The sequence below is a fragment of the Panthera leo genome, chromosome B3, assembly GCF_018350215.1.
Source record: "Panthera leo isolate Ple1 chromosome B3, P.leo_Ple1_pat1.1, whole genome shotgun sequence".
Lineage (NCBI taxonomy): Eukaryota > Metazoa > Chordata > Mammalia > Carnivora > Felidae > Panthera > Panthera leo.
In genome coordinates this window covers 136,661,190-136,684,273 of record NC_056684.1, presented here as the reverse complement: position 1 = coordinate 136,684,273, position 23,084 = coordinate 136,661,190, and the positions used below count along the sequence as shown (strand labels likewise).

Below are 23,084 nucleotides of genomic sequence, written 5' to 3'. Positions count from 1 at the left end.
TTCATTCATTCATTCGTTCATTCATTCATTCCCCAAATATCATTTGAGCCTCAGCCACATGCCAGACCATACGATCAGCTCTGGGGCCAGGCTCTGGGGTAAGTGCAGGAAATTCAGAATGAACAGGGCCCTGCCTCCAAGATGTTCTGTCTAATCGGGGCCAGGGGAGCAGAGATGAGTCAGCCAACCACATTTGATGGGAGAATGGCCATCTGCCTTGCGGAGGGCGTGAGGCGTTTGTAGGAGGTTCCGGAAGATTCTCAGAGACGAGGGAGGGGGACCTCTGGGCCATGGGGGCCTGCAGGAGCAAAGGCCCAGGGTGCAAGCTATGGACAACCTGGGGAAACGGCAAGTTTCCTTGGCTCAAGTCACTAGGCGCATGAGTGCAGGAGGAGGGACCGAGGCTGGAAAGGCAGAGGGAGGAAGAAGAGCGGGTAGGGGACTTTGAGCCTTAGTTTGCAGGCAATAGGGAGCCACTGAGTGCTCCTGAGTCGGGGAGGGGCGGGCTTCATCAGAATATGGCGGCGTCCCTCTCGAGGCTGATCTGAGGGCGACCGCTCCCCTTCCCTCCCCTTCATCCCACTGAGCCTCCCCCTTCGCACACCACCCAGGGAGCACCGGCCCCAGTAACCCCAGGCCTCGGGCTTCCCTCATCTGAGGGGCTTCAATCCGCCCACCCACCTGCTTCTATAGGGGCAGACTTGGGAGTGTCAGGCTGGGCCGGGCTTCATTTCTTGCCTGACTATTAAAAAACAGAATTCAACTTCCCGACAGGTGCAAGGGGACATGGGCCAATATCTTCAGTAACATGCGTGCCTTTCAGCCAATCAACCCAAGGGATGGACGGGAGGGTCTACATTCCTCCCGGCAGTGGGAGGCCCGGGGTCCTGCAGCATTTCCGGGTCCCTGTCCACGTAGCTCGGGGCTGGTGTGACAGGCACCTCATTTGGGATCTTTCTTTTATCAGGGTTGTCCTGGGGCTGTCCTGTCCAGCCCAGGGCTGTATTTGAGAGGTGAGGGGGAGAGAACTCAAAGTCTTCTCTTCCCACCCTCTCTCGCTTCCTTTCGCAACGGCTTCCTCCACCATAAAGAGGCGGTCTGTCTCTTGCTCTGAATATTGGTTTCCTGGTTTCCCACAACGAGCCTATTCTGTCCTTGTAGCATTATTTGGGCCAGGGACCACATCATACAAACCCTGCAATGTTGCGGCCCTTGATCAATCATCAGTGCGGGAGGTGGCCCTCAGCCTGTCTCTTCAGTCACCAGTGGCACCCTCCTGCCTCCGACGCACTGGCCGACAAGAAAATCCACAGGGCCCTGCCTAGGGAAGTGCATCTGCCCCAAATCACTGAGGTTTGGGACCAACACAGCCAGGTTCTGTCGGCCCCCCTCCTCCTGGGGGGAGGGAGAGAGGTTGATTCTCTAAGGCTCTGGATGGACCCTGCTCAGAGAATTCAGCCCACACACCACGGATGTCTGAGCTGGACCACCTGGGTCAGCCCGTATTACCCAGCTGGGGAAACTGAGACCCAAGAAGGGAAGCATTTGGCGGAAGTCCTGGAGCACAGCAGTAGAAGACGGAGATATCAACACAGGCGCCCGGGCTCCAATCGCACACTCTGTCTTCTTTTTCAGTGCATCCGTGACCGTGGCCGTTGATCCTGGGGGACTGGCCACATCTCCACAGACAAAGGAGGGGGCAGTGCCTTTTGCCCCCGGGTGGCTACCCGCCTTGCTGGGCTTTCCTCATTAGGTCCCTGTGGCAGCCGCCTTGACTGGTGCTCTCCCAGCCGAGGCCCTCCCGAGCCCCCGCTCTGAAACCAGGCGTCCACCCTGCCCAGGACGGCTGGCTGCCCACATTGCTTCTCCCTTGCATACACTGGAACTTGGAACATCTCACTCTCATGTCTGGGACCAGATATGCCAGGGCCATGCAGGGCAGACCCTGAAGGGATGGAAAACGAGGGTGCGTTTATTGAGTATCTACTACGTGCAAGGCACCAAACCAGGTTCCTCATAGCCATCGTTTTGTTTAATCCCTTCAACCACCTGGCGGGGTGTCTCCCACTCTCCCGGGTGGTGCTTGAAGCAGTCAGGCGACCTGCCTGAGGTCACACCGTCCCGAGGAGCTAGGTGTCCGGTCCACACGTCGCTCTCCTTCGCCAACAGCTTCTGCCCTGGACTCTTAGGATCTTCTGAATCCTTTGCTCCAACACGGAGCTGCTCACACCAAGCCCCCCAGGCCACGTCCTCCGGCTTGTAACCGAGGAGCCAGCCCTGGGAAGGCTATGGTTTCGTGGGGTTGACAACCTTGCCCAGAAAGAGGATGCTCTGGGTATCGGTGGAAAAGATCACCACAAGGAAGGGCCGGTTGAACCAGAGGACTCCGCGACTGCGACGGGCAGACAGAAAGGTGGTGAAGCTGCCAGTGGCCGCTGCAGCCTGGGTGCCAGCCTCGTCCACCTCCAGAATGGCTTTGTGGAAACTCTGGGAAGGAAATCACAAGTGTTTACCTCCAAGAGAACATGAGCCAGGACTCAGGGAAGCCTGGAAGAACCAGAGATCGCTGAAGATCAGCACCGCAGTTCACTGCTAGCCAAGCTACTTGTTGGGGCTATCACGGCAAGAATGTCTACACTGGGTGGGTTGTTGAGTTGGATGCCCTCTTATTTATGGAAATAATTATTTCTATCAGCAACTGAACACTTACTATGTGCCCTGGGGCACTTTTTAAATCTTCATAACCACCCTAAAAGGTTGATGCATTATGGCTGGTTGACAGATGAGGAACATAAATCCAGACCCTAGATAGCCCTTGACTGCTGTAAGGGAAGGAACCGGAATTCAACTCTGCAACTCAAGGCTCTACCTTATAATGCACTTTTGTCTTCCTCACCGAAGTCCTAGGTCTCTTTCTCTCGTCAAAGGAATCTCTGATACACCTGGGACCAGGTCCTGGTCCCAGGTATCTGGTCCCAGCCTGGTCTGTTATCCTTTCTCTGTTTCTTTCACTTTGCCACTCTCCATTGTCGTGATCTATGGAGCCCACTTGGCCGCGAGAGCTCCCTGAGGACAAGGATTGGGTGGGCACCGTATCCCCAGAGCCAAGCACCATGCCAGCACGTGGTGGGTTGGTTCCTGGAAACCCGTGCCTGTGGATGGTTGAATGACTCTCAGCCTCTGGTGGCAGAGGGAACACCCATCACCTAGAAGCTTCCAAGGGGCAGACGTTCCCCACTGCGTCTCCAGGCATCAGTGGCCACCGATGACTTACTTACCTTGGACACCTGCAGCTTTCGCTCTTCGGTGATGCCGGACAAGTCAGCCTGCTGTGAGAACACGTCCACAAAGCCCAGCATGGGCAAAATCTGATCTAAATTATAGGAGCCAGAAACGGAGAACTTGGGGAAATGCAACTCGAGCTTCCTGTAAAAGTACCTGGAGGAGATACGGGATTAAAACTCTGGACTCAGAAACAAGCGAGGGACCCCAGCGCACTGTGCTCGCCTTGCCTGCACCCTCTAGCTGGCCCCACTCCATCTGACTTCTGCTGCCACACACACCATTTGCTCAGTGCTCCCAGGGGCTTACAGCCAGGCTCCTTTGCTTCCAGGGCCTGCTGTCTGCAGGACCTCCTCCCTTGGGAGCTCGTCTTCAGCGGAGATTGTTTTCCATGGGCATGCCAGGTGCCCAGGGAGATGCAAATCTCCCTGTGTGGCATTTTTGCCTTTGCCTGTGTTGGGGTCCTGTGGTTTTCACTTATTTGGGACCAGATGATTTCTTTGGCTAGAATTCCTCTATCCCATGAGCTGTGCGAATTTTCCGTCCACATGTGGCCTTGGGTTGAGGCCTTTTTCTTATACGTGGATGGAAACTTTTCCCACTCGTAGCCCCAGGGCGATATAAAGCTTCCTGACTACTTCCTTAGATGGGCAGATGGAGTTTTCTTAAGTCCCTCTGTCCCAGTCATCTTGACCAGAGGTCTACGCATTCACTGCACAGGGGCAGACCCTCAGAGAGCCAAGGTCACATCACCCAGGTCTTGTGCTATATGAGGGTTGCATCTAGAACCAGGACTCTTAACTCTTAGTCTGGTTCTCTTTTCACTGATAGGGGCAAAATCTTATCTCAGATCTAAGAGGAGAGTTCATTATTTGAGGAAACCCATGGAAAGTCTTAAAGCAAATAAGAATTCCTTTGTAATTTGGCAATCACCCCCGTTTTGGGCATTGGCTTCCATCAGAAGGGTCCATTGGAAAGGCAGTGGTGCAGAAGATTACCTCTTCTGAAGCAAGCTCATCCACCTTTTTAGTATCTCTGGAGTCAAGGCTTCCTCCACCTGCTTCATTTTCCCTCGGTTAGGAAGGATGAAAAGGGCCATCGCGTTTCCTTTGTAATCCATCCGCAGGACTGAGCAGGGCAAGTATTTGTCATGAAGATACCAGTGGTCCTCTGTGTCCTGCAGCATCATAGGCACCTTGACTACTGTATTCTCATCAACGTAGAAGTCTTGGGGAGTGGTCAACGAGAGAACGAATGGTTTCTCCCACAGAGCTGAAGGGAAGAAGGGAAGAAGGTACAAAGCACCTGTGGACCAACAAGCCAACCGTCCAGCCAGGAAATGCCTCTCCGACAGTCGCGGAGACCCCACCTTACTGTTTCATCACGGTGTATCATTTAGACCATTCAAAGCCTGACCTGCCTGAGACCCGGATCTCTCAGGGCTCATTTAGACTCTAAAATATGAGATACAAAGGGTATCGGCTAGGTTGTTTCCTGTCTTCGCCATTGAATTTACATGGCGGCGCTTAAATTTTTTTGCCAACCTGATGTTTATGTAATGGTAGCTCATTACGGCTTTGTAGTGCACTTTCTTGGTTAAAAATGAAGTTGAACAACCTTTTGCATGTTTACTGACCTGTTGACCATTTGTATGTTTACTGACCTGTTGACATAAAAAAAGTCCTATTTTTTTTTTTTTTGCATCAGTGCCAGATCATGTTTTTTTTTCCTGTATTTGTGGAGGACTGTTTCTTAGTGATTTGTAGGAGTTCTTTCTGAACATTAGTTGTGTATCAATCGTGTGAGTTGCAAATACTTTCTCTCCCTCTCTGCCTTGTCTTTTCACTCTCTTGATGGTGGGTTTTGATGATTGAAATTTTTTTTTAAGTTTATTTATTGGTTTTTGAGAGAAAGACAGAGAGGGAGGGAGAGAGAGAGAGAGAGCCTGGGGCAGAGAGAGAGAGGGAAACAGAGAATCCCAAGCAGGCTCTGTGCTGTCAGTGCAGAGCCCGACAGGGGGATAGAACTCAAGAACCGTGAGATCATGACCATAACCAAAACCAAAAATCAGATACTTGACTGAGCCATCCAGGCGCTTTGGTATTGAAGTTCTTTAATGAAGTGAACATATGAGTCTTTTCCTTTGTGATTAGGTCTTCTGTGTCTTGTTTAGGATAACTTTCCCTCCATATATATTATATACATATAACCTCCACATATATTATAGAGAGAGAATAGGTCTTATATTCTAGAAGCTTTAGTCTTTCCTTTTACAAAAAGCACCCTACTCCACCTGGAAGGAATACTTATGATTGATAGAAGGGAGGGGCCTAAACCCATCTGTTTCCCCCTGTGGGGACCTAGTTGTCACAGTGCCATTTTTTTGTAACCCACTTTCCCCAGTGCTCTATCACAGTGGTGAGGGGGGGATGCCAACATTGACAAATATCAAATGCCCAGGTATCTATCCACGGGGCCATTTCTGGGCTCTATTCTGGCCTCACCCTTCTGTGGAATTGGTCTATTTGTACCACCGAGTCTAAATTAATACAGATTTATGATGAGTTGGGCTCTCTGGCAGCCAAGTTTTCCCATCGTAGCTATTCATGGCCTTTTGCTTTTCTCATATACATTTTAGACTCGGCTTGTTAACTGCCACCAAAAAAACCCACAAAAAACAAAAAAACCAAAAAACCAAAAAACCAAGAAAACCTGTTAGGATTTTGATTGGGATTACATTAAATATTTAGATTTATTCATGGGAGTATCAACATCTTTACCGTATTGTCTTCCTTTCCATGACTACGATATATCAGTGTTTTTTATTTATTTTATTTTTTTAATGTTTACTTATTTTTGAGAGAGAGAGAGCAAGTAGGGGAGGGGCAGAGAGAGAGAGAGAGAGAGAGAAAGAGACACAGAATCCAAAGCAAGTTCCAGGCTCTGAGCTGTCAGCCCAGAGCCTGACGTGGGGCTCGAACTCACAGACAGCGAGACCATGACCTGAGCCGAAGTTGGACGTTTAACGGACTGAACCACCCACGCAGCCCAATGTATGAGTGTTTTTTAAAGTTGAAGTCTGCCTTAACATCTCTCAAGAGAATCTTAGCTACAGAGTACTTGTGCATCTTTTGTTTTCTTCTAGGTGCTTTTCGCTTTTGAAGATAAGCCACCATTTTTCCATTCTCTTACCATGTGACCTACAGCGAGGCCCGGGCTACATTCGTGTCCCCAAAGTGTAGGGCAGATGTGTCCGTGGGCAGGATGTCTCTATCTCCCTTCTGTTTCTGGAGAACCCCTCTTTCTCATGCCAACCAGCCTGAGCTAGGTTTCTTTCAGATGAGAGCACCCAAACCCTTCATTATCTGTGATCAGAGCTTTGGGTGGGTCGATGGTGTGTATTATACATTTAAATTACATTTCAAAGGGAATGGCATCAGTAGACTATTGTGCAGGCATTAGGTTAGATCTAAATAAAGTCTTCAATAGCATAAAACTACACACACACACACACACACACACACACACACACACACATACGAACGCATGCAAAACCTGGTGAAATCTGAGTTAGTTCCATAGATTGCACCAATGTCAATTTCCTGGTTTTGTTACCGTACTTCAAGTTATATAACATGTGATGTAGGATAACCTGCGTGGAGGGTGCATGGGATCTCTCTGTACTACTTTTGCACCGTCCTATAAGTTTGTGGCTATTGCAGAATTAAAAAGGTTTTTATTTTTTTTTATTTTTATTTATTTATTTTTTTTAAATTTTTTTTTTATTTTATTTTTGGGACAGAGAGAGACAGAGCATGAACGGGGGAGGGGCAGAGAGAGAGAGGGAGACACAGAATCAGAAACAGGCTCCAGGCTCCGAGCCATCAGCCCAGAGCCTGACGCGGGGCTCGAACTCACGGACCGCGAGATCGTGACCTGGCTGAAGTCGGACGCTTAACCGACTGCGCCACCCAGGCGCCCCTAAAAAGGTTTTTAAAAACGTGTTCGATGGTAGGTGACACATTCCCTGTGTAAAATTCAAGTGATAACAAATCTGGCTGGGTCGTTAGTCTGGCTGGGGCTGTTTCCCAGAATTTGTTCTCTGTAGAGTCTGGGTTCAAGGTGGTCACAAGCGTGAGATGGGGAGGTAGACGTGGGGCAGGCACCACACTCTGAAGATCTTCGCGGGAAGATGGAATGACGGGCAGACCTAGCGGAGCTTGTGTGCCCCGGCTCGTCCGTGCCGTCCTCCAGGTTCATCGTCCAACAGTAGCCCTCCTGACCAATGGTGTCCCCAAGCCACCACCAGGTGCCCAGCGTGGGCCTTCCACAAGTCCCCCTTACACAGACCCACTGGGGTGGCCGAAAGCACCTGGAGTATAGTATAGATCCCCGATAAGCTCCAAAATTGCACCTGCCCCCAGGACTTCACTCTGCCCCTCCCACCCTTGCTTCCTCCAGACTTTCATGTCCCCACAGTTATGCAAGGTCCAACTCCTATAGCAACCTCCTTTCCCTTACCACTTATGATGGCTTTGCTTCTCTGATGGGACACTGATGGTACACACAGCATGAAGCTGTCCTCACGCTGTGATTTCAACGGTTAACATATGTGTGTGAGTGGACGACTGGAATGAATTCAGTGAAAACGTTAACATTTTGGGTTGTCTCAGTGTGGTAGGATTAGGGGAAATTTCTTTTTTCTTTTTAAGTTTATTTATTTTGAGAGAGAGGGCAGGGGGGAATGAGCAGGGAAAGGGCAGAGACAGAAGGAGAGAGAGAGGATCCCAAGCGGGCTCCACACTGTCAGCGCAGAGCCCCACATGGGGCTCGAACTCACGAACGCTGAGATCATGACCTGAGTGGAAACCAAGAGTCAGATGCTTAAACGACTGAGCCCCCCAGGTGCCCCTGGGCAATTTCTATTTCCTTTTATACCCTTATGTGTTTTTAAGGATCTTCAAAATGAGTATAATCATTAGATTAATTATAATTGCTGTAATTATTTATCGAGTATATATAATGGTCAGGGGTCACCAAACTTCTTTTGCAAAGGGTCAGAAAGAAAGCAAATCTTTTAGGCTCTGTAGCAACTGCTTATCTCTGTGGCTGTGTGAAAACAGCCCAGGGACAAAGCATAAATGAGTGGGCGTGGCTGTGTCCCAATAAAACTTTATTAACAAACACAGGTAGCCCATCAGATGTGGCTGGGGACTGTAATTTGCCTATCTCTTTAGGCCCTCTTCTAAGGAGGACACAAATATGTGCCATGATTTGATCCTCAAAACAGAACGTCGGGGGCGCCTGGGTGGCTCAGTCGGTTAACTGTCTGACTTCGGCTCACGTCACGATCTCACGGTTCATGGGTTCGAGCCCCACGTCGGTCTCTGTGCTGACAGCTCGGAGCCTGGAGCCTGCTTCGGATTCTGTGTCTCCCTCTCTCTCTGCCTCTGCCCCACTCCTTCTCTGTCTCTGTCTCTCAAAATTAAATAAACATTAAAAAAAACCCAGAACTTTGAAGGAGGTATTCTTCAGCAACCACCTTCCCTGTTTACACTGTTGTTAAGTGGCAGTCCTTCGTCGTGAATCCGGAAGTTCAACTTATACATTTCATACATTACCGTTACTAAAAAAAAAATAAATAAGAAACGTATCTAAAGTTAGGAGGGTACGGAAACCTCTAAGCTACACGATCTTAAATATCTGATGCTCTCACATGAATCTTCTAAGCGTTGCTTGGCCCTATCTGACCCCATCCATGTACTTTCTCTTTTTTTTTAAACATTTAATCCATCCATAAATCAGGGGGAGAGGGGAGATAAAGGACCCACCGATGAACTGACTCTTACCTTTGAAGTAAATGTAATTCACCAGCACCATCGCGATGTCTGTGCTCAGGTCACTGACCAAATCCACAATCTTCCCTTGAGTTTCCTCCTTGACATGGTCATTGATCAGCTGGGTGGTACCCACAGAGTCGTGGAAGTTGGTGAGGAATAATTTGGAGTCATAGAAGGCCACACTGTCATTGAGAAATCCCGGAAGGATGGGCAGCTCCTGGCTCAGGAACAGGGCGCTGCCCGTGCGCATCTCCAGCCTGTCTCCCGGGAGGTGGAGGGTGTGCAGGAGGTGCCGGAAGCCCTGGTGGATGTCCGACTCAGACACCTCCGTGAGGTTGAAGCCCAGACCCTCGAGGATCTGGGTCTGGCTGTGTGAGCGGGCGCCCAGGGACAGCATGGCGTAGGAGGCGGAGATGCTCAGCGGGGAAAAGAAGATGTTGCTCCCGGGGCTCTGGGAAGCCATCAGGTGGTAGAAGCGGAGAGCAAAGACTGTATTTCCCGGGGCAATCTTGAGGCTGGGGGAGCCCTCACCTGTGCTTGGAGCTTCCGGATGGGGGCTGCCCGTGTGACCCTGGCTGTTGTGTTCAGGGAGGAGCTGGCCGTGAGATGCGACCAACAGTCCAGCCAGAAGGAGGAGCAGGTGGCTGGCAAGATGCATCTTCTGCACTGTCAGGGCTATAGGAGGAAAGAGAGTGCCCAGGCAATGCCCCAGCAGAAGCCCCAGCCCTACTGAGAAGTCGGGGAAGGGCAGGGCCCCCGGGTGACAAGTGACGGGGTCAAGTCCGGCAGATGGGCCTATGGCAGCTAGCAAACACCCAGCCCCTTCCCAGTATGTGGTGAAGATGATATTCTGTGGGTTAACCAAGCACGTTCCTTGTGCCCACCGCCTCCTGGCACTTCCTGTCCCGGTGAGCTCTGCAAAGCACTGGCCTCCGTTCTTATCGCCAGGACTCGCCAAATGACTGAATGAGGTCATTTACCTAACTGGTAAATATCTGAGCTAGAGCACAAGGCTCCAGACTCAGCCTGGGGCTCCTTTTGCCATTTGAGCTTATTTCCTCAGTCCAGTGACCCACTGCACCGAGGATGCGAATCGCCAAAGCGTTAGCCTCAACTCCACAAACATCCATGGTGTGCTTTACGGTTTGCAAAATCACTTTAATGCCATTTTGTCTGACCCTCTTACCCAGGTAGAGGTCAGGAGAACTGGCATTCTTATCTTCACTCCAGACAGATAAGATCACTGATGTTCAAAAAACTGATTCGCCTGGGGTGCCTGGATGGCTCAGTCGGTTATGCGTCCGACTGTTGATATGGGCTCAGGTCAGGATCTCGTGGGTGTGAGATCGAGTCTCGAGTCGGGCTCTGCACTGAGCGTGGAGCCTGTTTAAAATTATGCTCCCTCCCCAGCTCTCTCTCTCTCTCTCTCTGTCCCTCAAAAAAAACCCAAAAAACAAAACAAAACAAAAACAAACAAAAAAACACACAAAAACAAAACAAAACAAACAAAAAAACGCAAAAAAACCAAACAAAAATAAACAAACAAAAACCAAAAACCAAACCAAAACAAAACAAAAAAACCTGAATGGCCCGAAGTTCTGGGAAAAGGATTGGTCTCTTCTCCTAATCAACTTAACCTACCCAAACAAGGGTGCTCGATTTTCTCCACTAAACCTGCTCGGCCGCGTCGGGTAGCCTCACCGTTATTACCTGGTTCTCAGCCCCAAATCCAGTTGCCAACCCTAACCTGGGTCTGGCCTTCCAAGACCGCACCCCCCAACCATTCAATCTTTCCGCACATCCGGCAGGCACTTCCCTCCACCTCCTAGTCTCCCCACTGCTGCGATCCTCACTCAGACCTCCAGCATCGCGCACTCAGACCAGGGGCCAGACTGCGGGCCATGTTGCAGCTCCCCAACTTGGCTGTGCCGGCTGGAAAGCAGCCACCCGCACACCCACAAGGCAGCCTAGTGTGGGGCTGGGTTCCAGTAGAGCTTTATTCATGGACGGTGCAATGTGAATTTCATATATTTTACATGTGTCACAAAATATCGTCCTCCTTTTGATTTTTTTTCAACCATTGGCAGATTTTATATTTATATTTATATTGTATCTTGATATTATACCTTGCATTCCTAGCTCAGGGGCAATACAAAAACAGGCAGGGGGCCAGACTTGACCCACAGGGCCTCATTCGTGGAGCCCTGACCTAGACCGTTGTGGCTTTCCAACTGGTCTTTCTACCCTGATTTCCACCCAGGAGTTGCGGTGGTCGCTTAAAACATACAGTGGGTCGCTTCACTCATCTACCTAACACCCATCCCCATAGCATGGCCTCCTACCAAGCTCTAACACCTTCTCCTGTCCTAACCTTCAGACGCTTCTCTGGCTTTGCAGTGAGTTACCCAGAATTTCCCTCTGGCAGGAACTCTCCAGAAGCACCTGCGTCGGGAGCCAGGAGACCCGTGCGGCCTCGCGGGAGGCTGTTTCTGGCCCTCAGCCCCAGTTTCCCCACCGGTATAATGAGGAGGGTCGTGTAGTAAGGTGTGGGGGTCGTTCCAGCCCCAGGGTGTGTCACTTCTAGACCTCTCTGTGTCTCAGCACCGGAAGCCTTATGTCCCAGAGCCCCCAGTCCTGGGCAAACTAGAATGGTTGGTCACCCTCCCTTCTGAGTCTCAGATGCAGCCCTCAGCGAGTTACTCACGGTCGGTCCTGGTGTGGCCCCCCGGGCGGCTGTCTGAGAGCCAGAGGAAGCCCAGGAACATAGCCTGGGTCTATCAAGCCCAGGAGAATTGGCAAAATCCCTCGGCACCCCCGGCACCACCTACCACCTTCCCGATTAGGTAATTATTAATGAACAGGTCCGTGGGTGCAGTGTGGAGTCTCAACACAGGGAATCTTCACTGAAAGTTGGCCCATCCCCTCCCAAGAGAACCCCCTTCCCTCCGGGGAGGGGGGCGGGGGTAGCTCCAACAGAATTTAGCCCTTGCTGTTTGCATCATGCACCAAGGGTTGCTTGGCACATGCTAAGGCCCCGGGGTCCCCTTAGTAGATGTGGTCTTCACAGGGCCCCTCACTGGCCATGTGACCTTAAGCACATCTATTCCCTTCTCTGGGTTTGTCATGCTCCCCCATTCTCCCCGCCCCCCCCCCCCCCACCTCCTGCAAAATGAAGAAGTCGGCCAGACCAGGGGCAGCAGACCCCAGTGCCTTCACGAACTTGATAAGGCTGCTTTCAGGGTGATCTGATGTGAGACTGGAGAGAGTTAGATCTCTGCAGCCATGAAAATCAATCCGGGGACCTGGGTCCTGCCCCGCCCCCCACCCCCTCCCCGTATACAATCCTGGACTATGCGATTGCTGAGGAACCTCCCAGCTTTAAAGCTACAGGGTTCTGTGATGGAACCCTCCGAGATGCCACATGTTGACCTTTAAGGAGAGTGCGGCCCAGGGGCAAGGGTGGCATGGGGTGGGAGCAAACCCCTCCTTGGGCCAGGACTCCAATTGCACATTTTTCTTTCTCATTAGGGATCTCGAAGCTGCTTTATTTCCAGCAAGCAGTGAGCCTCAACACCCTTGGACCATTTGGGGGCAATTGAATGTGTAAAGGACGTGTGGCTGTTTCTCAAGCCCACTGGGGAAGGAAGCAATATGGCCACTGATATTCTGAATGGGGTGCCCTTGACATTCAGGCTTCCCCCAGGAAGCTTCTCTGAATGTGTCCAGGTCCTCGGGGGCTTTAACTTGAGTGGAATATACACCATTGAGTAACAAGATGGGGCTGGGAGTCCTGATCTGGGCAGACCACAGAGCGGTAGAGTGGGTTCACGCACAGGCTTGGACCCAGCTGCCCCGAGGTTCAGGGGCATGTCCAAGTTCACACGACAGAAGCGCGTCAACACCAGGACAACAGAGGAACTTGCCGTGCCGATAAGAGTTCACTTGCTTCCTCCTCTCTCACCACACACGTGCACGCGCCCCCCTGAGGGACTATCCTTATCCCATTTTGCAGATAAGGAAATGAAAGCCCAGAGAAGTTGCTAGCTCACATTCCAGAGTTAGACTGAAGCCCGTGTTCTTCCTCTGTTTGGACAAACCTGCCTTGCTTCTAGAACAGCCAGTCCAGTTTTGCTCTCCACTGAGACGCACGTGCTAGAACACGTGTGCACAGTAGGTGCTCCATCGAGGCTCGCTGAGTCAAATGAAGGGAGGAAAGATGGTTGTCGGTTCATGAGGGTGAAAATAAATTATTCCCTTTCCAGAGTCAACAGTTTGGGTCTTGCTTCCTTAGCCTGGTTTCTGCACTGAGTTAGAGCCCCAAGCGGTAGATTACAGCTGGAGGGACAGGTGGCCTGACCCCGCTGGGAGCGCGTGGAGACTGCCCTTTGGTTCCTGGACCTGCCCCTGCCCCCGGCTCTGAAGTCAGACAGGCGGCTGTTGCCGCTGAGCTGGTTAACCCTGGGTAAGTCGCTCCACCTCTCTGGAGCTCGCTTTCCTCGCCTGTCAAAGGAGGAGCCATCGCTGAGTGGAAAGGCAGACGTGAGGGGACCCACATCATCGATGTGCTGCACACCGGTCGGGCTCAACGGAGCTTCCTTCTTCCCTGCCTGCTTCTTGCAGGGGTGACAAAAGCAGGGACTGTGGGGGGCTCAATCCCGGCCCCACCGCGCGCTAAGTTACTTCCTTTGCTTCTCATCTGTAAGCTGAGGGCAATAATCGTTCCAGATCTCGGGGTTGTCATGAGAAGTCAGTAAATTCACGTCTGCAAAGTGTTTAGAGTAAGTTTTGGCAATAGTAAGTGCAACGTAAGTGTGAGTGATTCATTTATCCCTAAATGTGCAAATATGGCTAAATCAGTCTTTTTTTATATAAATTAAAAAATTTTAATGTTTATTTTTGAGACAGAGACAGACAGAGTGTGAGAGGGGGAGGGGCAGAGAGAGAGGGAGACACGGAATCCGAAGCAGGCTCCAGGCTCCGAGCTGTCAGCACAGAGCCCGACGCGGGGCTCGAACTCATGAACTGTGAAATCATGACCTGAGCCAAAGTCGAACGCTTAACTGACCGAGCCACCCAGGTGACCCAGTGTTTATTTCTTTTTTTTATTTTTTTTTTAAATGTTTATGTATTTTTGAGACAGAGAGAGACAGAGCATGAACAGGGGAGGGGCAGAGAGAGAGGGAGACACAGAATCTGAAACAGGCTCCAGGCTCCGAGCTGTCAGCACAGAGCCCGACGCGGGGCTCGAACTCATGGACCGCGAGATCATGATCTGAGCCGAGGTCGGAAGCTTAACCCACTGGGCCACCCAGGCGCCCCCGCTACATCAGTCTTTTTAAACATTTTTTGCATTGTGGTCCTGACAGAGTATCTCGAGAAAGCCTTGGACTCTCCCTAAAATATGCACTTGCTTGCAAATTTTACAATTTAGGGAGTTTCTTGAATTGCTCATCGTCCTTGTGGTCCCTGTGTGCCAGGGTTGCTGTTTTCTCCCACAGAAAACATCCTGCGTCAGGGAAAGATGGAAAGGACCTTCAGATCCTTAAAGGAGTCACCCCCGAGGGCACGGAGGATGGGGACGGAGGCCGGCAACCCTGGCGGCAGACTGGGCTCGGCCACAAGCTCAGAGCTCACTCCCGCCCAGTATCTGGCTGCTTGCTGTCCTTAGGCCTCTGGGTGGGCTTACGGAGTGTGAAAACCTTGCACGTCATACCCTGGAAGGCCAGGAGTTTCACATTAACCATCCGTGAGGCCCCAAAGAGCAACAGATTGTGTCACAGTGAGATTTGTATCTCTGTATCAGAACAAGACTGGCTTAGAGAAGATGCCTCGTGGAAGTGTATGAACAAACAGACGAATGAATGAATGGACAGCCGTAGGGGCAGGGGTGAGGCTGTCGAGGGGAGGCTACTTTCCCAGCATCTTGAGCAGCAGCCTGAGCTGTACATGATCATGAGGCTCACTCCCTGGGGACCCTCCCTCTGTCACTTTGCGGCTTGAGACCCAGTCCTCTGTGGATATCCTGGTTTCCCAATCCAGCACGGGTGTGGACAGCTTAAGCTGTCCTTCCTCCTAACCACCCCCAACCCCTTTCGCATTCTCTGGACTCGAGGGGAAGCCAGGATATTGTCCTTCAAAAGGCTGTCATCGTTTTTAAGTTGATTGTCAATGTAATATGCAGGCTATGAAAAATCTGGGAACGTACAAAGTCTAAATAAGAAAATAAAACCACTGGTAAGCCTGTCATTCAGCTATAGCTAGATTGAATTTATTTATTTCCAGTCTTTTTTTTTTTTTTAAATGGGTACAGGCACATACAGAATATCAACAATGAGGCCCTTCCAGTCTTGGTTTTGACAGAAGTGCGAAGATAATGAATGTTACAGTCCAGAGGACCCCCTGCCTTGCAAAAATTTCACAAAAAAGGTGGCTGAGCACTGGTCTCTTGACTCTTCAATGCTTTCCTGGCACGAAGGAGGATTTAGAAGCGGGGAGAAGGTGGAGAATTACAGAGAGAAGGGAGGGGAGCAGGGGGACGGCCTCCCCTGGGACCCTGTCGAGAATGACGGGCTCATGGTCCCAGGGCCAGCATGGTTACATTCTGGTGAGGGCCCCCCTCCTGATTCACATTGTGCCTCACATGATGAAGGGCAACAGATTTCTCTGAAGCCTCACTTTTTTTTTTATGTTTATTTATTTCTAAGAGAGAGAGTAAGACAAAGCGTGAGCGGGGGAGGGCCAGAGAGAGGGAGACACAGAATCGGAAGCAGGCTCCAGGCTCCGAGCTGTCAGCACAGAGCCTGACGCGGGGCTCGAACTCACGGACCACGAGATCATGACCTGAGCCGAAGTCGGACGCCCAACCGACTGAGCCACCCAGGCGCCCCTCTGAAACCTCACTTTTAAGCACACTGATCCCATTCGTAAGGGCGCCACCCTCCTGACCTAATCACCTCCCAAAGATCTCACCTCCTAAGACCATCATCTTTGGGAGCTAAGATTTCAACCCGTGAATTTGGGGGTGGGGGGAGTCACAAACATTCAGACCACAGAAAGGACCTTTAAGGGGGGCACTCATAAAACACAATGCGTACCCCTGTTGTTAGGGGGCCCCGGTGCATGGACACCAGCTGCCTGTCTGGAAAACGTGGAAGGTGCAGGCGGGCTGCTCAGACTTCCTGCGGACTCACCGCATCTATTTCCCTGTCCCCCTCTGACCCACCACCTTGTGCCTGGCTTTGAGATATGTGGGTCCACATGCATGGGGGTCGCGTATTGTAGGGTAACAAACCACCCCAGATGTAGAGCAGTAGTCGTTGAAACCACAGCATCTCATGTCCCCCAAAGAGACTCTGGGCTCTTTGGAAACCGGGACAGGATTTTACTGATTTTTCCCTCTGCGTCTGTCGCCTTCCCTCTAACGTTCAATGCTCAGCCCAGGGAGCATCCCTGGGAAGAGCATCCCTCTTCCTAGGGATCCCACGAAGTGTGCTTTCTCCCATCAACTGGGAGATCGAGTGGAGGCCAGGAGAGATTAAGTATCTCGCTTAGGGTCACGCAGCTAGTACATGGGAGAGCTGGGGTTTGAACCCGGGGATATCTGGTTCCAAAGCCCAACACCGTAGCCTCTACTTTCTTTCTTTTTTTTTTAATGTAAATTAATATTTATTTATTTATTTTAGAGGGAGAGTGTGTGTATGTGAACAGGGGAGGGGCACAGAGATTGGAAGAGAGAGAACCACAAGCAGGTTCCGTGTTCAGTGCAGAGCCCAACGCGGGGCTCCATCTCATGACCCTGAGATCATGACCCGAACTGATATCAAAAGTCGGATGCTTAACCGACTGAGCCACCCGGGAGCCCCCCGCAGCCTCCACTCTGGCCCCTATTAGAAACCGGATGGTTTAATCTCAGCCCACAACACCCCCCACTTTCCCCTCCAAAGGAACAGGGCTTTCTTTAACCAGGGGATGCTGGGAGTGAGAGCCTCTGAGGGTGAGATTGTGTGCGAACCTGGCCCTGCTACTTCCTGAAGCCACACTCAAGGTCACAGGCTGGATGGAGACAGCTGCCCACATAGGCCGCTGGGAAACTGACCGATTCGCTGCTTTTTGCCCAAGACCAACATCGCTCAAAATATGGGTTCGGGTCCTCCATGAGCGGGTGCTTGTTAAAAGCGAAGAACCACAGGCTTTCCCTCAAGTTTCCTGAATCAGAGTCATGGGGCTGGCATCGGGTGGGGAGCTCCCCCAAGAAGTCTTGCAAAAAATCACCCTCTGCCCGGAAGCGAGGGCTTCGCGGGGCCCGGTTCCCGCAGTTTGCCGTTCGACCACCAGAGGGCGCGCCACCACTTCTTAATCGCAGTGGCGTCTCCAGGGTCAGGCATTCTTGTAACCCTCTACTCCGGGGCTTTGGGTGACAAAGGGGAGGTTTGTGTTTAAGACAGTACAGCGGACCCTCCGCTGTCACGAAAGAGCTTTAAAGCTAGCTCATCCAGCCAAACACCTCCTCTTGCAGAAAGGGATGCAACTTGCCCAAAGCAAGTAAATGACAGAACTGGGCTCAGAAAACAAGGCACACCTCTGCGCTCCCCTCCCCTCCCCTCCGAGCTCAGGCTTGCTCGGGGCTGGAAGAGAAACAGAAACACCCACGGGTCCTTGCATTCATCCGTCCATTCACTTGCTCAGTCGTTCCAGCTACTTACTGAGCTCCATCGTTAGGAGCAACATCACTCTGTCCTCCTTTGAGGGGGCTGGAGAGGGTGAGCCCAACACCCGGCTGTAGCCACCCCACAACACGCGTTCCGAAGGGGAAGTTCAGGAGTTAGCATTGACCGTATGGGGATTTGCTCTCGCCAGGGGCAGCGAGGGGAGGTTAGGAGGGGTTTCCCGAGGAACGGACACTTGGGCCAAGAGCGGATGAGGAGGTGCCAAGTGAAAGCAGGGGGGTGCCGTGCGGAAGACGGTTCCAGAAAGGGGAACAGCATGTGCGATGTCTTGCAGAAGAAGGGAGCCTGGAATGAGGACAGATGCAAAGATGCCAGTGTGCCCGGGGGGGTCAGGACATGAAAGGCAGGCTGGTGGGAAAGGACAGGGACGGGTAGGAATCGGGGACTCGCAGGTGCATAGGATACAACCTCGATCCCAGGGTCCAGGAGACAAGGTCTGACCAGGAGCAGGCACTAACAGGAGACGGCCCCGGGCAAGGTCACAAGCCACAGAGCAAGGGATTGGAAGGGGGACACGGCGGGGGGGAGGGGCAGGCTTCACGGAGGAGATGACATTTGGGTGGATCCCCGTTCGGTTTGATTTAAGGGCTTTTGGCTCCTTTCTCTGACTTCACAGTGTGCAGCTGTCATCCTAGCCGTGAGGATTTTCTGTCTGATCCCGAGCAGATTATTCCAGAAGGTAGAAATCATTCTGAACGGAGAGGGAAGGGAGGGCAATGAGGGTTTCTTGTTTTCAAGGGCCAGCTGGATCCTCCAAACTCTGTCTGTCTCCCCACCATGGCTCCAGCCCCCCAGGCTCTTCTACAAGCACCGTTCTCTACAGCTCGGAGCAAAGTTTAGGCTTTGAGGCACCTGCCCATGAGCCTCTTCATCCCTCAGCTCAGAGATCTCTGGATCTCAGCACTTTAGGGCCAAGGAAATGGGGAAATGAGAAGGAATGGGTTTTATAAATGATTGGGCAGATGTAGAGGATTGACAGCAGGCTCTTGTAATAGTCTGACTCCATTTTTTTGTGACTTCTACAATATTATTATTATTATTATTATTATTATTATTTTGCCATAGCCTGATATCCATAGGGGTTTTTTTCTCCTTTTTATTTATATTCAAGTTAGTTAACATACTGTGCAGTCTTGCCCTCAGGAATAGAACCCAGTGATTCATCTCGTCCCCAAAAGTGCCCTCCTTAAAGCCCCTCGTGCATGTAGCCCATCCCCCCGCCCACTCCCGCCTCCAGCAACCCTGATGTTTGGCTGCTGGTGGCCGTTAAGCCTCACCCCGCCCTCGCCCTTCTGCCCCCTTCCGGGCGAGTTGATGAAAAAGCCCATTGGTTTGCCTGGGAACCCTCACCCAGCTCACCCACCAACCACCGTCAAAACCCCAAGCCCAGCCTTCAGTCTTGCTTTCTCAAGCCACTTCTGGACCATCCTGGGAGCCTGCCCCGCTCGCCCCAGAAAGTCTCATTGTGTGAGTGGTAACCTTTCTATGCCCCCTGTGTGTACGTGTCGTGTCATCATTCAACGTCCATACCAAATTTTAGTTGGGGGAGGTCGAATTAAAGTAGGGGCCGAACCGTGTGTCCCCCACCCCGTCACATGTTGAAGGCCCACCTCCCCCTCCAGTGCCCAGAATGTAACTTTTTGAGACAGGGTCTTAAAAGAGCTAATTAAGTTAATATGAGGTCATTAGGGCGGGCCCTAATCCAATGCGAGTGGTGTCCCTATAAGAAGAGGAGATCAGAACACAGACGCGCCCAGGGGGAGAACGCCGTGTGAACATACAGCAAGAAGACGGCCATCTACAAGCCAAGGGGAGGGATCTTGAGTAACCATGTTCCTCACGGCCCTCAGAAAGAACCGACACCGTTGACCCCGGGGCTTGGACTTTCAGCCCACAGAGCAGTGAGACAATGAATACCTGTTGTTTAAGCCCCCAGATCTGTGGTGCTCCGTGACGGCAGCCGAAGCTGGCTAGGACAGAGTCTATCCCTCCTCTGGTTCTCAACAACCACCTTCTCTAGGGTTTTCCCCCAACACACGGGAAGGTCCTCGGTGCCTCTGCCCCTCAGGCTGAGACCGATGACGCAACTGAGCGAAAGGCAACAAGTCCCTCCTGTGGTCTGGTTGTTCCACATGATGTTGGATTCCATGAGGTTCTCTGACAGCCTTGCAATCCTTTGTTTATGAAACCCGAAGTGTCCTAAGTCCCTTGGCAACCAACAGGGGTGTAACTAGCACAGTTATCAACACACTTGACAAATAAAGAGATGATATTCTCTTAAGTTGGGCTGACATTCTCTGTCAATTTTGTCCTTAGCGTAAGTGTGTTCGATAAGCCCATCCTTTATTGCTTAGCCATCATCTGGCTCGTGCGCCGTGTGAATAATCACACTCGTCAAGGTAGTAGCCTAGGGTGGGGCGCTACCCCACGTGCCTGGGGCATAACAATCTGGGTTCTTCAAGCAGGGCCTGCGACGGGACCAGTCCCTGTGGTGAATTCAATATGGCGTCAAAGTCTTTCCTGGTCCTCCCATCCGGAAGTGGAGGCTGCCTCTCCTGAGTCAGGGATTCCCTTGTGACTTATCTTAACATGGAGGCAAAAGTGGTGTTTTGTAAACTCCCGAGGGCCAGCCTTGACACTGGCAGCTTCTGCTTTCACATGCTAGAACGTTCCTTCTTGGAAACCAGCTACCATGTGAGACTCCCTGGGACCACCATGTTGTCAGGAAGCCCAAGCCAACCAGTGGAGACAGAGGTCCTAGGACAGAGGCTCCAGACATGCAGATGACCCTTCCGGCCCAGCCCAGACAGGGTCTGAGGGCATCCGAGTGAATGACCCCGGCCAGCACCACATGGAGCAGAAGACCCCCGCTGGCTGACCACTGCCTGAATTCCCAGCCCACTGAACCCGGTGCAGATCAAGTGATCGTCGTTTTCAGCCACTGAGGTTTGGGGTCGTTGATGACGTGGACAGTGGATGTTCCAAACAGTCCCAGACTTAAGAGTTTTCTTTTATTATTTATTATTTATTAAGTGTATGTATTTATTTTGAGAGAGAGACAGAGCCAGCAGGGGAGCAGCAGAGAGGGAGAGGGAGAGAGAGAATCCCACTCAGGCTCCACACTGTCAGCCCGACAGAGCCCGATGCGGGGCTCAAACTCACGAAGCGCGAGATCATGACCCGAGCTGAAGCCAAGAGTCAGATGCCTAACCGACCGAGCCACCCAGGCGCCCTATGAGCTGTAGGATTTTTAGCCACAACCCGGGTCTCTACGCACTAGGTGCCAGTAGCTTGTCAGGTGTGACCACCCAAAATGTCTCCAGACATGGCCACATGTCCCCGGGGAGGCAGAATTGTCCCCGTTTGGGACATGCTGGCGTAGAGGAGCCTGCAGTTTTTCCCCTCAGGACCCTTCTCGCCTTGGTTTCTGGCCTAACTTGTGCATCTTCTACGAAGCACACACGCAAGTCTCAACCTTCTCTCTTGTCCAGCCGTTTCCCCAGGCGGAGCCTCTGGGCACCCATCTTCCAGATGTGTTTGCATCGCTGATGGGAGGGTTGCCAGCAGATGGCACAGAAACGCATCCGAGCCCTTCAAGGACCTGGAGTCGTTCCGTGTGTCCTGCCTAAACTCTGAGAACCAGATAATGTTGGGGCCGAGAGGCGCTTCAGTGCCCTGGTTCTCGATCTGGGGTGAGCGCGCCCCCTAGGGGACATCGGGCAGTGTCTTTGAGACGCACGGGGTGGTCACAGATGGGGGGATTGGGCGCCACGGGCTTGTAGTGGGTAGAGACCGGAGAGAGACCTTACCGTGCACAGGAAAGAGCCCATCACGAAGAACGTCGGTCGTGCCATGGCGGAGAAACCCTGGTTTATGATGGGTCAACGAGGGGTAGCGTGACTGTAGGCCGACGTGCCACCACGGTTATGAGATGGGATGAGAGGTCTCTATGATGAAGCTCTGCGAGTCCAGCAGGAATGTTCTGGAAGAGTTGGCTGAACTGGGCTGAATCGGTCCCTTCACGCCTAAAGATGGGCTATCGGTGCATCTTGGCACTGGCTTCCGACCAGCTCCTAGTGGCTGCTTGGAGCTCTGGTCTGAGCTGATCTTAGGATAGATATTAGAATACAGGTTGGGAAGCAACAGATTCCCTTGGAGAGAATTTTTCTTGTAATTCCTAAGTCCTCTGGATTGACTCGTGGCAAACGGACCAGCACGGGGATGCACGCGGTATGTTACGTTGTTGCAGGATGGAGACCACGTTGCTCACCAGAATGACTCTTCTGGGGAATTTTGTCCTTGAGGAGGCCCTGGGCAAGCGTCTCTGGGCTCTGGCTCCAGGCTGGCCAGTCCAATTGTGCCGTCTCTGTGGAACCCCCCTGTTTCCTTGCTTACCCCTCCATCTGTGGTGCCTTTGAAGCCAGCGTTCCAGTATATTCTGACTTCAGCCTTCGCCTCTGCTCCGCTTGGCCAAGTGCTATCACCAGTGTGAGCTTCGACCTGCTCATCTGCAAAATGGGAGTGATGGGGCGCCTGGGTGGCTCAGTCGGTTAAGCGTCCGACTTCAGCTCAGGTCACGGTCTCACGGTCCGTGAGTTCGAGCCCCGCGTCGGGCTCTGGGCTGATGGCTCGGAGCCTGGAGCCTGCTTCCGATTCTGTGTCTCCCTCTCTTTCTGCGCCTCCCCCGTTCATGCTCTGTCTCTCTCTGTCTCAAAAATAAATAAACGTTAAAAAAAAATTTAAAAAAAAATGGGAGTGATGATACTCCCCTCGCAGCTCCGATGGACGTATTTCTTTATGTTTTTAATGTTTATTTTATTTTTGACAGAGACATAGTGTGAACAGGGGAGGGGCAGAGAGAGAGGGAGACACAGAATCCGAAGCAGGCTCTGGGCTCCGAGCTGTCCGCACAGAGCCCGACGTGGGGCTCCAACCCACGGACCGTGAGATCATGACCTGAACCGAAGTCGGACGCTTAACCGACGGAGCCACCCGGGCGCCCCTGTTGGACGTATCTCTTGAGATAACGGGTGGGAAGGTGTTTCCTAAATTTTGAAGAGCTGAGCACCTGCCAGGACTCGATTGTGAACCGAACAGCAAATTAGATGAGGTTGTCACGCTGTCCCGGTGACAAGCATGATGGCGAGGCTTTTGTTGCTTGTTTGGCCTTTGTTCCCTCATCCCCCCAAGGCCCCGAGGCTGATAAACCTTTGGAACTTTTAGCCTCAGCCCCCTG

The 23,084-nt window shown here is 51.9% G+C and overlaps 1 protein-coding gene across 2 annotated transcripts; it reads right to left on the bottom strand.

Moving 5' to 3' along the window:
• Positions 1-1,964: 1,964 nt before the first annotated feature.
• On the bottom strand, positions 1,965-22,010 carry SERPINA4 (serpin family A member 4). Of its 2 annotated transcripts, XM_042944200.1 has the most exons (5): positions 21,658-22,010; positions 9,132-9,797; positions 4,281-4,554; positions 3,279-3,438; positions 1,965-2,487 (listed from the first exon to the last, which is right to left on the bottom strand). In XM_042944200.1, exons 2-5 carry the CDS (start codon positions 9,778-9,780, stop codon positions 2,287-2,289), a joined length of 1,284 nt encoding a protein of 427 aa, XP_042800134.1. In that variant the 5' UTR covers positions 9,781-9,797; positions 21,658-22,010; the 3' UTR covers positions 1,965-2,286. The 2 variants fall into 2 exon arrangements, with proteins under 2 accessions (XP_042800134.1, XP_042800135.1); XM_042944201.1 differs by lacking the exon at positions 21,658-22,010 and having other exon boundaries at positions 9,132-10,011.
• Positions 22,011-23,084: the final 1,074 nt, after the last annotated feature.

Coding starts and splice junctions, on each gene's coding strand:
- SERPINA4 (XM_042944200.1), bottom strand. CDS start 9,780: ATGCATCTTGCCAGCCACCTGCTCCTCCTTCTGGCTGGACTGTTGGTC. Junction 4,555..9,131: donor GAATTACATTTACTTCAAAG/GTAAGAGTCAGT, acceptor TCTTCCCTTCAG/CTCTGTGGGAGAAACCATTC. Junction 2,488..3,278: donor GAAAGCTGCAGGTGTCCAAG/GTAAGTAAGTCA, acceptor TTTCCTTCCCAG/AGTTTCCACAAAGCCATTCT.